This window comes from Onychostoma macrolepis, chromosome 01 (genome assembly GCF_012432095.1).
Source record: "Onychostoma macrolepis isolate SWU-2019 chromosome 01, ASM1243209v1, whole genome shotgun sequence".
Taxonomy (NCBI): domain Eukaryota; kingdom Metazoa; phylum Chordata; class Actinopteri; order Cypriniformes; family Cyprinidae; genus Onychostoma; species Onychostoma macrolepis.
The window spans coordinates 5,076,542-5,094,469 of NC_081155.1; the positions used below are offsets into that span (position 1 = coordinate 5,076,542).

A 17,928-nucleotide genomic window follows, 5' to 3' on the forward strand; every position below is an offset into this window, starting at 1 on the left:
TTAATTCGTTTTTGATCATCACATACAGTGTTAGGTGTAACGCGTTACTAAGTTACTGTTCATTTTTAGGTAATTTAATTACAGTTACTTATAAAGTACTTGCGTTACATGCAGTAAATAATTTAAACAGTTCTAAAATCAATATTGAATTTGAAATCTAAATTTACCATCTAAAGATAAAATTGAATGCAGTGTCTTTAACCCTCTGTGCGCCAGCGCGTTCACTTTCAGTTTTTCCTGATTCACGGAGAAACCTCAAATACTCAGATACAGATAAGACTAAAATCAATCGAATCTAAAAAGGGCCTGCTTTTATTTGTGTACACTGACAATAACAGCATTTTGCAAAATAAACAAAACAAACAGGGTGCACTTTCTGCCATCTAGGTCTCCGTGAGCAACTTTCTACACGTCACAAATTCAGCGAATATTTGACACAGAGACATGAGAAATATGTCTATAGAAAGCTTGTGTGTCTACTTTTAAATGAACGAATTCAAATAAAAAATGAATATTCTCTGATTATGTAATTCATATGAAACTAAAGTGAGGTACAGTCTTTCCCGTATATGATGATTGGGGTGGAGATGGCGTAGCGCAAAAAAAAAAAAAAACTTAGCGTGTGTTTATGTGCAGCCTACAGTTTTCTTAAGCCGCTCCAGCTGAGTTTCTGACCACCGCCCACTCCCGCAACGTGTGTGTCCCACTCCCACAAACATTCTAATATTGTATATAATTTTCGCGTTATTAATATGTGGGGTATTGAAATCACACATGAATGAGCGCTGGCAGTTCACTTTCACTTTCGATTTCGCGATCACGCACAATCTGTGTAAAGTGAGCACATCTTTAGAGTGCGTGCATAATTATTAGGCACGTTGATATTCTGATCATATTTTTTTCCAAGCACACTTTATCAATACCAAACCACATCAATCTTAATAACTACTATTAATTTTGTATTTAATCATTTATAAGTGATATATAATTGTCCATGAAGGCTGGAAGTGAAAAACTCCTTATATTCATGTGTACAGAATTATTAGGCACGTTTTCTTTTACAGATAAAATGAGCCAAAAAAGAGATTTAACTGAAAAGTCAAAAATGATTAAATACCCAATGAGAAATATTCAAAACTAATGCAATACAGAAATTGCAAAGTTAAGACATGACCATTGGTCAGCGGGGTCAGACAAAAACAGGTGGGGAAGAAAAGACTGCAAAATAATTAAGAATTAAGGAGAAGAACTTCCTGGAGTCTCCAGAATTACAAGGTTTCAGGTTCTCAGAGACTTTGCTTGAGTAAAAAATCCTAAAAAATGACCCTCACTTAATAAGAATAACATGCTGAAGTGTTGTGAAATACATGAAGACTAATTTTTAATAGGCTTTATAGATGGATAAGTTGAGAGCGACTCTTGAATAACCAGCACCACGTCCTCTTGCACCACTGTTTGAAGAATTTATCTTCCAGAATAGCAGTAAGTTTTAGGAGCTCATTTTTAGTCAATCTCTGCAGGACAGACTTTTCAGGCTAGGAGATGGACTAAAACTGAACTCCCAAAACTTACTGCGACATGGAGCTAAGGAGAAAATGTAGAAATTGAAAAATAAGAAAAACAGCTTAGTGAAAAGCGTGTACAGTTTAACCTCTTAACTGTCACCGTCCACCCTGTGGGACGCCTACCTTTACTTCACTATTTTACAATTAAATCCTAATCTAATCATGACAAACTATATATCGTTGGAAAGGTCTAAGACTCCTAAATAGGTAATTTACCACTTTTTCTGTTAAAAAATTATGTAGGAAAAGTAATAGATTAATTTATGACCAGAGGTGTCAAATCCAGGGTCAGAAAGTAAAAGTCCTGCCATGTGTTTATTCCACCCATGAACTCAGCAGCTGATTTCACCAGAGGAGGAACCAACTCATTCCTTTCAAGTCACAAGCAAGTTTCGAGTCAAATCCCAAGACCTCAACGAGTTGAGGTAATTAAGAGATAATTGAGAGACTAATTAAATGTTGATTGTGCATTAGTGATGAACACCTGCTGTTATTGAGAATTACAGAGGATCAGATGTTGATGTTTTATTGGTTAAAATGATGCCACCATCATGGAGATCAGTGTTTGCTTTAGTTGGGCTCTTGACCCTTTTAGTAACTGAGAATGGATTGCTTTTAAGCAATTGCAATATTGCTTCACAACAAACATTTGCACATTGTTGAATTAAAAGCTTGAGGAAGCAGATGAGCTTACACTTTTGGCTTTTATGTCACTTGAATGAACATCATGAAGGTGTCTCTTTGGTTTATTTACTGACGTTCAGCTGTTACAGAACTGCAGGAATTTACTATTAAACAAATGCCATCGTAATATTAAATATTGGAAAAAATTAAGAATTATATTGCTCAGGCTTTTAGACATGAACACTTATCATACGATCCTCAACAGTGGTGACCATAATTATTCATACTGTGGTGTTACCCAGCATGCATTGCAGCATGAAGCATTTTGTTGATTGTCACCATTGTTGAGATTCATACGCTGGTTCTTGATGTCTGTGTGTGTCTGAGTAGGACTGGAGTTTAAATATTTAAATGCATTAGATTTAAAATTCTTTCTCTATAACTGCTACAGCAGTAAATTCATTGCGTACTGTGGTTTCACAGAGTTGTTTATTCAAAAGCAGAACATTAATTTAAAAAATGAAAAATGTTGTATGTGTACATATATATATATATATATATACACACACAGTATATTGGATGCAAACAGGTAAGCACCTGATGATTACCTCATCATATGAAAACAACTAACAGTTGCTCACTGCACAGCACTGATCTCTCCGCTTTACAACAGCACATGCATTGCTACAGAGAGATCTAACACAGGAGTCAAGGGTCAAGAGCCCAACTAAAGCAAACACTGATCTACATGATGGTGGTATCATTTTAACCAATAAAACATCAACATCTGATCCTCTGTGATTCACAGTAACAGCAGGTGTTCATCACTAATGCACAATCATCATTTAATTAGTCTCTCAATTATCTCTTAATTACCTCAACTCATTGAGGTCTTGGGATTTGACTCGAAACTTGCTTGTGACTTGAAAGGAATGAGTTGGTTCCTCCTCTGGTGAAATCAGCTGCTGAGTTCATGGGTGGAATAAACACATGGCAGGACTTTTACTTTCTGACCCTGGATTTGACACCTCTGTTTATGACAAGAGTGCACCTGAAAAAAATCTACATCATGACATGAATTCTGACCTTTGTCACAGAAAGTCTTCTTAGTTGCCTTTTTCTCTATCACGAATTAGAAATCATAAGAAATTATTTATCAGTAGAAAACTTAAAATTTCGAAATTCATCCTTTGAAACCCATTTTAAAATCAGACATTGCATTACCATGTAAATGGTACATTAAAATCATGTTACAAAATATTTTCATTCATGAATTATAAAAAATTAAGTTTGGATAGTGCACTATAATGTCTCTGTTCAAAACTGTGGGTGACAGTTAAGGGGTTAAAAGCAAATAGAAAGTCCTATTTTTTTTATTTTTTTTCTTTGTATTGTTTTTGTAGATTTACGCATGTACAAGGTTTAAAATGTTCATGACATATTTAAAAAATATATTGAAGTTTTGAGCAGCTTCATGTTTGAGCAGCTGCATTCCTCTAGGTCAAAGATGAAAAAATGGGATTTACAAAATAATTTGACTTGAGTTATTTATTAATGAGTAACGTATCTATTGAGAGAATGTGCAAATTTTTTATGTTAACAGGTTTTACAGTGTTATTACAACATTTAACCACTTTTTATTAATTTAAAAATTGCGAAATTCTTTAAAATTTAAATCTTGTACAAGAACTACAGCAAAAACCAGTTTGATGCATATTTTATCAATATTTTAGAAATTGTATTTGAATATTACCAGTATTAACTTCAATGGATTTCATTAAATTCCTTTGAACACGACTGCTCAAACATTACTCTGAAATGTTTAATGTAAATGTTAAGTGTAAGTAAAATGTATAGTACTGTAAGGTCTTTCATGACACTACATATGCTGGGGTGTGAATTTGATAGGTGCTTGATATAAAATAAATGGTGTTTAAAAAGTCCTTGAATCTGGTGTTCATGAAAGAGTGGGAACCCTGAACAAATCATGTTACTTTCCTGTCCTCTGTTGTGTAACAATAAGATTATGAGGCATTTTTTTTCTAACGCATTGTGTCTGTGTAGATATTTTTCTTTATAACAGACAGAAACACTAAATGAAGAATTTAGTGGAATGACAGCTGCTGATAAACTGAAAAACCTCCTCTCTAAATGCAAGCCAATGCACATATTTTGTTTAAAGGTGCAACAGTGACAGGTATCTTCATTCTATGAGTTGATTTGACATTTTGATAACACTGTTTCATGGAATAAAAAGTCCTCCTGCTCAACACTACATAAAATAATAAATATTGTTTACTATTTAATATATTAAAAAAAAAATAATAATAATAATAATAATAATTATCTTTACTTATTCCTTCCTTTGGTAGTTTGTATTTATTTGAACAATGCCTGAGACTTTGTGTTGCAAGCACTTCGTCTGTCTGATTGCCTCTTCAAGATGAATCGCTTTATGTATTCCCCAATTGTAAGTCGCTTTGGATAAAAGCGTCTGCAAAATGACTAAATGACTATTATTAAATATTACTATTAATGATGACTTACAGGCCCATTTCCACTTATAATAACAAATTGAAGCAAGAACATACTTTATTTAATGCCAAGGCTCCTGTCTATTGCACAAAATGTCCCATCAATGGATTCTGTTCCACAAACACACATGTACTTCTATGGCCTTTAACCATCAGTTTTGTACAAACTGTGTCTCATCTCTGCATGTGGAGTCACGCCAAGCTCACAAACTACTGAGCGAAATCACATGTAAATGGACATATAATAAATATTTAATTAAATGCTAAATACGTTCACTGGTCTTATGTTGACAAATTAATTATTTTTGTGGGAAAAAAAAGAAAAAAGGATGTATGAATCTGACCGATCAGAGCAGAGCAGGCTTTCAGAAAGGAGGGGTTTAGAGAGACTGAATCCTTGATCAAACCTTTTCAGACACTGAGAAAAGAGCTGATGCTGCAGTGTATATTATGTAAATAAAGGTGGTTTTTGACCTTGGATGCATGTAAACCATATTGCAGGAGACCTTCAAAACAAAATTAAGATCCTTTAAAATAATATAATAGGGGCATTTTAAATCATTGTCTGGACATGCATACTAATAAGGTTCTTCTTTTCTGTAGACGGTGAACTCAACAAGGTGCAAATTGCAGGTATAACAAGAATAAATGGCTGAATCTGTGCTTACAGCTGTTTTTAATGAGTATATGCTACAAACATTGGCAGCTCCCCTTCTCAGGTGCCGCCCAATTTGACAAGGAAGTACATAAATGATGTTCCTGAAATAAAAATGTTGCTGGTCATAGTCATTCACATTCCAGTATCATTAGAAAGCTGCCAATTTAGTTTTATTTAAGTTCAAATACACTGTAAACATAATTTGTATTTTGTTTCATGTGTAAATATGTATGTGGCTGTATTAAAAGAGCCTAAAAACACAATGAATCAGAAGCCGCTATCAGCTTTCATTTGAAACCTGAGGATGTAAATACTAAAATCATTGTTTAAGATAAGACAGGTTCTTGAGCATTAGCTGAAGTTCATTGGGCCGTTAAACACACCACCGTGAATAACAGGGGCCTTTACGGTTCCTCCACTGGAGTTTATGGTAACTTTAACTCCTGCAGTTGAAGCGTTTGCAGCCGCTGCACCGGATGAAGCTCCACCTTCAGCAGAAACCTCCTCTGAAACTGATGGAGAGACAGAGATGAACTCAAAATCAATTTAAATCAAATATTCATAGATATAGATTAAAAAAAGTGTCAAAAAGTACCTTCCGGAAGTTGTCCCTTCAGTTGATCAGCAAGCTCATTTAGCTTAATTTTGCATAGCGTTCGGACTGCGATCTTCCTGGCGTCTGAAACTTTGTACTGCTGCACCATGAGAGTCGCAAGCTCATGGCGATTAGTGTTCTCCAGCTTTCCACGAGGAATAGAGTCTTGTGTCCCACTATTTGACAGATGCCATTTGAATTCTTTGAACTCTGCTTCCAGTAGCTCCTGAAGTGCATCAAAAATCACTGTTTCGGTTGTAGCCATTTTGTTTCACTATAGGGAAAATACAACAGTACAACTTGATCAGCCTCAGTGCAGACTCTCACTCTGAGAGTATAACCAGCACAGTTTAAATTATTTTTGTGGTCCTAGCAGGGGAATCAGTATATTGTCATTTAATTTATAAACCTCATTTGCAGTTGAGAATATCGTCGCCACCTTCAGTGTGACTAAAATAAGAGACACTCATTCACACTGATTATTTCAACATCTGACAACTCAACAACAAAACAGAACAAGTAGGCTATGTGAACATTCAACAGAACACATTTGATTATTTTATTTATTCCTAAAGAGCTCCTCAAGGATATATCTGTGTGCTTTATGCAGTCATTCTGTCTGGATCCATTTATCACCTTTTAGACAATTCTGCACAATCAGCTTTAACCTGGATGGGATGAATTTTTAATCAGGGCTACATTTGAAATATTTGCCCCATTTTTAACTAAATTAAAATTAAACTAATTTATTTTAGCATAAATTGTATATGACAGGACTATTTATTATGTAGCCTATGAATGATAAATGAATAAATAACATACTGCTAATAAAACACTTACAATCTTAATACCAATCTAAGTGACATTAATTATAATATTAATTAATTATTTGTCTAAACTTGTCTACAAATATAATAAGTATCTGTCTACCAAGCTCTGATAAAAAAATATATATATAATGCAATCACGTGTAACCCTATAATTTAGTGTATAATTTAGCAAATTAATTATAAATAATGAAATGATTAAACAGTTTGTTAAAGAAATAAACTAAACAGAATTGAGTAAATAGTGTGAGAAAAATTCTAAAATTCAATTTAAATGCATGTCAGTAAACTGACTGACATCGCAGTGATCGTCCAATCATGTTAAGTCTAAGTAGAAATCCTGCCATTTTTGCATTTTCTTCTTGAGATTTACGAGATGAGCTACAGCATAAACACATCTATGTGTTTCTTTCTCTGGATTTTGATGAGTGCACATTTACTGATATTCGAGTGAGAGAAAACGCAAGCTCAGTTCTTTAGCAATGACATACTGATACAATAACATGTATATGAGTCCCATATGTTCATATTGTGTGATAATGATAATGAGATAAAAATATTTGGACTTTATATTTAAAAATTACCTCAAGTTAGCATCAGGTAGCTAGTTAACTTGCCAGTTTGCATCAGCTAATAATATATTTCAAATAGGCTATAATTCATAATTGTAATTCATAATTATTGATTATATTGTTTTTAATTTTAAGCTAAAACTGCCTGTACTCTGATTTAGCTGTAAATGTAAAGCAAATTGCTTTGCCAGAATTTTTGTTAAAAATCTAATAACATGAAAACTCATACTTTTTTCATACTTGGTTTATAATTTATGTCATTTTCACTAAAACTATGATACATATTCTGGACACATTTAACTTTTGTTTCAAAGAAAAAATTACACAGTCCTTAAAAGGGGCGTTTTCCCCACTCTTCATTATATGTTATATGTCTTCATTATAACATTATATGTACTGTTATTGAACTAGAACAGTACATTTGATATGAACGTAATGCCTATATACAGATCTTTTTTTCTCTCTCTCTCTTCATGTTGGAACAAAGTTAATTTAAATTAGAAGAGACTCGAGACGAATGCTGACTGAAGTGAAACAGTCAAACTAACCCAGGAGCGAGGTAGGACAATTCTGATTACCTGCTAGTTTTGCTTAAACGGAACAAAGTCTTGTTTTTGTTTTTTCTTCAAGAGACTCCTTTTTTTTTTTTTTTTTTAACCTTACATTTTTGTACCACACAGAGTTTTCTAGAACTGTGGAATTGAATCATTTTTTTCCCGGTGAATCTACCGATTTGAACAGAAACCAATGAACTGACTGAACTGAATCCTATTGTTTTGAATTGAAGTGATCTGGACACTTTTGAACAAAGTATTTTTTTTTTTTTTTTTTGCACTGAATCAAACTTCAAAATCAAACTGTTTTGAGTTGAGTTTTGAAATTATTGACCTGAGTCTTCCGCATCGAATGTGTTGAACCTAATCTTTTTAATTGAATTTACCAAACTGACTGTACTGAAGAGAGTTTATTGAATGAAATCTATTTTCCTGAATTGTTGTATTTTTGATGTTTTTAGTTGACAAAAATTAGGTTGTCAACTCAAATTTCATTAAAGATGACATTTTGATGTTGTAAGGTTGCATTCTATAAACCCTAGTTATTGCTTGCACCCAGATTAGTGCATGAATAACTAACGTGTTGTGATTTGATTTGAATTTCTGTTATTGTGATCTTATATTCAAACTGACATTGTGAATACTGTTAAATAACTACTTTATTTTTTTTAAATAATCATCAACTTATTTTCACTACAAGACCAAAGCTGTTTAATTTACGCCTCCTGAGTCGAACCTACTGGCCTACAGTATTGTCACGTGATACACATGCGCAGATGAACTTCTCTACTACTTATTGTGAAATTGATTTCTTTTAATTTGCTATTAGTATTCTCCACACTGTGAAATCCTTATGTGTTTATTCAGCTATGTGTAGGTCTATGTAAAACCTTTAAATACCAGTGCAACCCTAGCTGTGCATGACAGATCAAGACTGTAATACTAAAGTCGACCAGTAGAAGGAGCATCAGGTTAAGATATTTAATATGTTTGTATATTTCAAGTTGCATCAGGGTGCATTGCTACTTATTTCCTAATTTCCTTTTGAACTGGCATGTATTTTGCATACTACAAATCAGTAGAGATTCAAGATTCATAATATGTGGAAAGATATAGCAGCTTTATCACCAAACCATATGATCTACTGGTGATTGGACCCCGATGACTGACTGCCTTTGAGTTTATTACTTAGTTGTAAGAGGTGAAATCCCTCTTTTTTTTGGATTTACTGTTTTCTACATAAAATCGTCCTACATAATGTACAGAACATTATGTGAAAATACAAACTTGATATCTTTAACCTTTTCAGTGGTGAGTTTAAAATATTCTAGCGGTCCCCCCAGAGTGAGTTTTTTCAGGCGACCGTTATTTTAGAACGTTTGCCCTTACTGTTTCCATGGCGACGCGTCATGATTGTCACGTGACACACCGCGGCCACAATAACACTGTATGACAGATGGAGGTCCGTGTACGTTGCGTTCATTCGTTTTTTAATTTAAAATTGAAAAAAGAAACATGAGAAAACGGCACCATTTTCGTTTTTCGTTTTTTCAAAAAAAAAGAAAAAACAAGAAATCGCCTTGATTTGCCGTTCTTACATTCAGGGGTAGAAAATGGATAAACAGCTTGAATGTTCGATTTCCACGTGTGGGAGGGAATGAAACGCCCCTTTCCACTGATTGGTCAAGCAAGGATCAGATGGTGCCGTCATCATGTCGTCTTCAGTTTTGTGCAACAGAATAAAAGTGTTTATTGCAACTCCTGCGTTCATCTCCCTCTCATCAAACAACCAGACTAACAAATGGCTTGACACAAACCATACTGGGGTAGCGCCTAGACAGGGCTTACTCCTGTGTAGGCATAGATTCTATACGGCAAATATTAGGTGCTTATTGCACACAGTAAAATCCCCAGTGTTAAATTAACACTGCTCAGAGTGTATTTGGTCCCACTCCAAATAGTGTTAAAGTAACACTGAAGCAGAGTTAAAGCTAATGAGATAATTATGTGATTAATTAAGTGCTGATTGAGCATTAGTGATGAACACCTGCTGTTAACAAGCAGAATCACTGAAAGAAAATAGAAACACAAGAACTACAACTCACTTCAGCGACAGCCTTTGATAAAATCAACTGAAATAAAAGACATTCAATCTCTGAAGATCTCAGCAGAGGAGGATTAAACAACTCCACAAACAGCATCACCAGCTCCACTTATTATTGACTTTATTTCTGTCAGATGACTACAGAAGCTCTTATTGAAAATTATCAGAGGTTTAAACATTGATGCTTCATTGGTCAAAAACAATGCCACCATCATGGAGATGAGTGTTTACTTTGGTTAGGCTCTTGCCACTTGACTTGGTGTGTTAGTTTTTTATTTGCAACAATGCATATGTTGTTGTAAAGGAGAAAGATCAGTGCTTTACACTGAGCACATAGTAGATGCTTCTGTGTGATGAGACAATTATTGTTAACTGGCCAGACTTTATGCTTTGTTTTTTTGGGGGGATTTTTGCAACTAACTCACTGATGTTACAGTATGAGAAAAGATTGCAGCCAACAGTTATCGTGAAAGCTTTTAAAACCATCTGCATAAAATTTTTGAACAACTGTATCGTATAGACAAACACAGACATCAAGAACCAGCGTATGAATCTCAACAATGGTGACAATCAACAAAATTCTTCAAGCTGCAATGCATGCTGGGTAACACCATAGTAAAAACTCCCACCATGCACTGCAGTATAAATATTTATTGTCACCACTGTTGAGGATCATATGATAAGTGTTGATGTCTAAAAGCTTGACCTGAAACTCCTCAACTTTTTGAAATGTTATGGTCCTATATGTTTAATACAGAGCTCAAAATTATTGTAGAAACATAATTATATATCCAGCAACACATGATATTATTTATATATGCTTACATATTTTCTTGGTTGTTTTTAGTTGATGAATTTAAGTCAATAATCAAAGAGCAAGCAAGAGAAACCACTTTGTGTTGGTTAGCCATGTCTTCGATAAGCAGAAAGTGTAATCTGCTACGTCAAGCTTCTGTCTCAGCAATGTTCAAGTGTTTGCAGTAAAACACTATTGCAATTAATTAGAAGCAAAATTATTTAAAAGTTCTACAAGGGTCAAGAGCCCAACTACAGCAAACACCAACCTCCATGATGGTGGCATCATTTTTTGACCAATAAAACATCATCTAAACCTTAGTTAATTCTCAATTAGATCTTCTGTAGATGTCTGACAGAAATAAAGTGAGTCTGGTTATTAACGAGTGAAGCTGGTGATGCTGTTTGTGGAGTTGTTTAATCATCCTCTGCTGAGATCTTCAGAGATTGAATGTCTTTTATTTCAGTTGATTTTATCAAAGGCTGTGGCTGAAGTCAGTTGTTGTTCTTGTGTTTCTATTTTCTTCAGTGATTCTGCTTGTTAACAACAGCTGTTCATCACTAATGCTCAATCATCATTTAATTAATCACTTAATTATCTCATTAGCTTTAACTCTGCGTCAGTGTTACTTTAACACTATTTGGAGTGGGACCAAATACACTCTGAGCAGTGTTGATTTAACAATGGGGATTTTACTGTGCAGAAATATGTATCTCAGATCTACAGCCACGTTACCCTTTTAGTCTATTTCTTTGGCGCACCGCACATTTTATTTAGCCGTCCAGTTTTCAAAATCTGTGTGGCAAAGCTGTGTGACATTTACATTATAGTGAAGTGCAGACCAGTATCGATTTTAGTGTGAATCGATTTTAGTGTATCTTATCGTTTTGATTATTATTTGGATTTATTTATTTATTTTTTCATAGAGAAGTTTATATGATACTGTCATATAAATGCATTAACACAGCAATTTCATTATGGAATTAGATTAATGTTTTAACCCCTTAACTGTCACCCACAGTTTTGAACAGAGACATTATAGTGCACTATCCAAACTTAATTTTTTATAATTCATGAATGAAAATATTTTGTAACATGATTTTAATGTACCATTTACATGGTAATGCAATGTCTGATTTTAAAATGGGTTTCAAAGGATGAATTTTGAAATTTTAAGTTTTCTACTGATAAATAATTTCTTATGATTTCTAATTCGTGATAGAGAAAAAGGCAACTAAGAAGACTTTCTGTGACAAAGGTCAGAATTCATGTCATGATGTAGATTTTTTTCAGGTGCACTCTTGTCATAAACAGAGGTGTCAAATCCAGGGTCAGAAAGTAAAAGTCCTGCCATGTGTTTATTCCACCCATGAACTCAGCAGCTGATTTCACCAGAGGAGGAACCAACTCATTCCTTTCAAGTCACAAGCAAGTTTCGAGACCAAATCCCAAGACCTCAATGAGTTGAGGTAATTAAGAGATAATTGAGAGACTAATTAAATGATGATTGTGCATTAGTGATGAACACCTGCTGTTACTGTGAATCACAGAGGATCAGATGTTGATGTTTTATTGGTTAAAATGATACCACCATCATGTAGATCAGTGTTTGCTTTAGTTGGGCTCTTGACCCTTGACTCCTGTGTTAGATCTCTCTGTAGCAATGCATGTGCTGTTGTAAAGCGGAGAGATCAGTGCTGTGCAGTGAGCAACTGTTAGTTGTTTTCATATGATGAGGTAATCATCAGGTGCTTACCTGTTTGCATCCAATATACTGTGTGTGTATATATATATATATACACATACAACATTTTTCATTTTTTTAATTTATGTTCTGCTTTTGAATAAACAACTCTGTGAAACCACAGTGCGCAACGAATTTACTGCTGTAGCAGTTATAGAGAAAGAATTTTAAATCTAATGCATTTAAATATTTAAACTCCAGTCCTACTCAGACACACACAGACATCAAGAACCAGCGTATGAATCTCAACAATGGTGACAATCAACAAAATGCTTCATGCTGCAATGCATGCTGGGTAACACCACAGTATGAATAATTATTGTCACCACTGTTGAGGATCGTATGATAAGTGTTCATGTCTAAAAGCCTGAGCAATATAATTCTTAATTTTTTCCAATATTTAATATTACGATGGCATTTGTTTAATAGTAAATTCCTGCAGTTCTGTAACGGCTGAACGTCAGTAAATAAACCAAAGAGAGACACCTTCATGATGTTCATTCAAGTGACATAAAAGCCAAAAGTGTAAGCTCATCTGCTTCCTCAAGCTTTTAATTCAGCAATGTGCAAATGTTTGTTGTGAAGCAATATTTAAATTGCTTAAAAGCAATCCATTCTCAGTTACTAAAAGGGTCAAGAGCCCAACTAAAGCAAACACTGATCTCCATGATGGTGGCATCATTTTAACCAATAAAACATCAACATCTGATCCTCTGTAATTCTCAATAACAGCAGGTGTTCATCACTAATGCACAATCAACATTTAATTAGTCTCTCAATTATCTCTTAATTACCTCAACTCGTTGAGGTCTTGGGATTTGACTCGAAACTTGCTTGTGACTTGAAAGGAATGACTTGGTTCCTCCTCTGGTGAAATCAGCTGCTGAGTTCATGGGTGGAATAAACACATGGCAGGACTTTTACTTTCTGACCCTGGATTTGACACCTCTGGTCATAAATTAATCTATTACTTTTCCTACATAATTTTTTAACAGAAAAAGTGGTAAAATACCTATTTAGGAGTCTTAGACCTTTCCAACGATATATAGTTTGTCATGATTAGATTAGGATTTAATTGTAAAATAGTGAAGTAAAGGTAGGCGTCCCACAGGGTGGACGGTGACAGTTAAGAGGTTAAACAAAAACATTTTGAATAGCCTACAGAAATATGGAATGAGTGACAAAATGAAACAATTGGATACTTGAATTATGAAGGTTACATCGCCAGTAGGTGGCGGCAAGTCATTGTGTTGATGAATGAGTCATAGAGTCATCAATTCAACCGATTCGTTCAAAAAGCAAATGGGTCATTGAACCACTCGCTCAAACGATTCATTCATAGACTCGGATTCATTCAAGAATGAAACGCCTGTGTTTTAAGTCAAATAAAACAGACTGTTTTGTGTCTAAAATGAAATCAATTTATACTCATTATTAATGAAACTGTACTGTCTAAAATAAAAGTTATGACTGTTGGATATACTAAAATCAATACTGCTCTGCGCTTCACTATAATGTAAATGCATTCGCCCCGTGTTGTCCAGTGCGTCACGCAGCATTGCTACACAGATTTTGATAACTGGACAGCTAAATAAAATGTGCGGTGCGACAAAGAAATAGACTAAAAGGGTAACGTGGCTGCAGATCCAAGGTACATACATATTTCTGCAATAAGCACCTAATAATTGCCATAGAGAATCTATGCCTACACAGAAGTAAACCCCGTTCATTTGTTAGTCTGGTTGTTTGATGAGAGAGAGATGACATGCAGGAGTTGCAATAAACGCTTTAACAGCGGAGGACTCTTATCTGTTACACAGTAGGCTACTGAAGACGACATCATGACGGCACCGTTTCATTTTTGGCATGACCAATCAGTGAAAAGGGGCGTTTAATTCCCTCCCACACGTGGAAATCGAACATTCAAGCTGTTTATCCATTTTCTAACCCTGAATGTAAAAACGGAAAAACAAGGCGATTTCTTGTTTTTTCATTTTTTTTTAAAAACGAAAAATGAAAATGGTGCCGTTTTCTCATGTTTCGGTTTTCAATATTTAATCAAAAAACGAATGAACGCAACGTACACGGACCGATGGATCGCTTTTATTTAGTTTTTCCTTTTTTATTTAACATATTCACAAACATGCTTACCATGTCATGGACAATGGAGTGTGTTTTGTCGTTTAAACACCTTTATAAATGATCTTGAATGTTACAAACTCTAAATGTATTGTTTTACTACACAGTAAAACCTCCAGTGTTAAATCAACACTCCCAGTGTATATATAATCCACACTCAGAGTGTTAAAAAAGTAACACTGAAGCAGTGTTAAAGTTAATGAGATAATTAGTTTAGTAATTGAGTGATGATTGAGCATTAATGAAGAACACCTGCTGTTATCAAACTGAACCAATGAAAAAAAGAGACGAGACGAGCAGAAAAACAAGATCTACAACTGACTTCAGCCACGGCCTTAGATGAAATCAACACAAGGTAAAAGAAGACATTAAATCTCTCAAGATCTCAGCAGAGGATGATTAAACAACTCCACAAACAGCATCACCAGCTTCACATGTTACTAACCAGACTGACTTTAGATGTTGATGTTTTAGTTTTGTTTGAATTACCATTATCGAGGTCAGTGTTTGCTTTAGTTGGGCTCTTGACCCTTGACTTAAAACATTACAGTTCCTTTGGCTGCCATAACTGCGTGTTTGTTTAGACATGTTAGTTATGGCAATCAGGTGTTGATGTTTTGATTTCTGTAAAGAAATCACCAGCATTTAGTGATGCACATAACTGGTTTCATGCAGAGCATTGTCATTGAGTGATTAAAATTTGTTTTGTTCACATAAAATATAAAGCTTGATCCATCAGTTTTAAGATTAATCTGAAAGACTTTTGAAAGTAAATCGGCACTGAAAGGTTAAAACTGCATTATCATACAGACATCAAGAATCAGCGTATGAATCTCAACAATGGTGACAATCAACATATTCAGATAAACAGATACTCTGTGAACATTACAAAACAAGCTACTAAAAGTCACAACAAAATATCAAAACAAAAGGAAATGGTAAGAATAAAAGAAAATACTAAGACAGCTGCATAATTTATTCATGTCGCATTGCATGCTGGGAGTCGTGGATTAGTTTTGATTGGTGCTCCCAGAATGCACTGGAACATGGAGCTTTATGTTGATTGTTACCATTATTGAGATTCATATGCTGATTCTTGAAGTCTGTGTGATGAAGAAAAGTACACTTTCAGTGCAGAATAAGTTTCAAAAGTCTTTCAGATTAAACTTTCAGGTCGTTATGTATATAATCTCAATAACAAAGTTAACTAAATCTATCAGTGACTATACTCCAAATTAATTCAGTTACTCAAGCCACTATACACTGATTACATCTTTATAAACGTAACCAACTACTGATCACATTTTCTCTTGGCTTTTTTTATTTTCGCCATAACTAACATGTCTAAACAAACACGCAGTTATGGCAGCCAAAGTAACTGTAAAGTTTTAAGTCAAGGGTCAAGAGCCCAACTAAAGCAAACACTGACCTCGATAATGGTAATTCAAACAAAACTAAAACATCAACATCTAAAGTCAATCTGGTTAGTAACGTGTGAAGCAGGTGATGCTGTTTGTGGAGTTGTTTAATCATCCTCTGCTGAGATCTTGAGAGATTTAATGTCTTCTTTTACCTTGTGTTGATTTCATCTAAGGCCGTGGCTGAAGTCAGTTGTAGATCTTGTATTTCTGCTCATCTTGTCTCTTTTTTTCTCTTTCTTTCATTGGTTCAGTTTGTTAACAGCAGGTGTTCTTCATTAATGCTCAATCATCACTCAATTACTAAACTAATTATCTCATTAACTTTAACACTGCTTCAGTGTTACTTTTTTAACACTCTGAGTGTGGATTATATATACACTGGGAGTGTTGATTTAACACTGGAGGTTTTACTGTGTAGTACTTATGTGTATTTAAATGTCTGAAGCCTAAAATATGCATTATGGGGTTAAGAACACTACATAGTTGTGATAATATGACAAGCGCAGTGCTCGTCTCTCTCTCTGACTCAGCGCCAGTAAACGCGCGAAACCACAGTTTGAATTTATGCGACGTCACCGAACGCTCTAAATCCCATCCCTGCTGGAAAAACCAGCATAGACCAGCGTAATTCCTATGCTGGTTTATGCTGGTCTATGCTGGTATATGCTGGTTTGGTGCTGGTTTAGCTGGTGGACCAGCAAGACCATGCTGGTCTACCAGCATGGTCATGCTGGTCTACCAGCATGGTCTTGCTGGTGATGCTGGTCAACCAGCCTGGTCTTGCTGGTGATGCTGGTCTACTGGTCTTGCTGGTGATGCTGGTCAACCAGCATGGTCTTGCTGGTGATGCTGGTCAACCAGCCTGGTCTTGCTGGTGATGCTGGTCTACTGGTCTTGCTGGTGATGCTGGTCAACCAGCATGGTCTTGCTGGTGATGCTGGTCAACCAGCCTGGTCTTGCTGGTGATGCTGGTCTACCAGCCTGTTCTTGCTGGTGATGCTGGTCAACCAGCCTGGTCTTGCTGGTGATGCTGGTCAACCAGCATGGTCTTGCTGGTGATGCTGGTCTACTGGTCTTGCTGGTGATGCTGGTCAACCAGCATGGTCTTGCTGGTGATGCTGGTCAACCAGCCTGGTCTTGCTGGTGATGCTGGTCTACCAGCATGGTCTTGCTGGTGATGCTGGTCTACTGGTCTTGCTGGTGATGCTGGTCAACCAGCCTGGTCTTGCTGGTGATGCTGGTCTACCAGCCTGTTCTTGCTGGTGATGCTGGTCTACCAGCCTGGTCTTGCTGGTCACCAGCATCTCAGCATCCCATGCTGGTCACCAGCATCCCAGGTAGCCAGCGGAATCAGGCCGAATGCGGCTGAGTGTCGGCTCACTCGGCAGCGGCTTGCCAGAATTGAGCCAGGTCCGGCCTGGTACAGTAATGGTTGCCAGATTTGGTTAGGTTTTGGATCTGTGGATCTGGCCCGATTCTGGTTGAGAAACGGCACATTTAGCCACATTCAGCCCGACTGTGGGCCAGAAGTCTCAGTCCTAAAATGTCAAAAATTCAGGTTTTACTCCTTATTTGCTCCTTATCTAAATATTTGGTCCCCACAATTAAAAAAAATAAATAAATAAAACTGTACACACACAATCAATCAATTAGGCTGAATTATAAAATTACAAAAATATATATTTTTAAACAAAATACTTTAGAGTTGTAAACCTTTTGCCTGTCAAAGTTATTTATTCAATTTTATTATTATTTTAATATTTCTATTAATTTTAGGCTGACCTCAAATGGACTT

At 35.5% G+C, this 17,928-nt stretch overlaps 1 protein-coding gene across 2 annotated transcripts in view; it reads right to left on the reverse strand.

Moving 5' to 3' along the window:
* Positions 1-5,380: 5,380 nt before the first annotated feature.
* si:ch211-114l13.9 (uncharacterized protein LOC796649 homolog) overlaps positions 5,381-17,928 on the reverse strand; it is a 14,023-nt gene continuing 1,475 nt past the window's right edge. Inside the window, exons 2-3 of one of the 2 annotated variants that reach the window (XM_058787412.1) lie at positions 5,977-6,250; positions 5,381-5,893 (exon numbers count right to left, since the gene is read on the reverse strand). In XM_058787412.1, coding sequence (XP_058643395.1) covers positions 5,733-5,893; positions 5,977-6,241 — 426 coding nt within the window. In that variant the 5' untranslated portion in view covers positions 6,242-6,250 and the 3' untranslated portion in view covers positions 5,381-5,732. Of the gene's footprint in view, positions 5,894-5,976; positions 9,454-17,928 lie in introns of those variants that run through there. The other variant, XM_058787405.1, reaches the window with a different exon arrangement.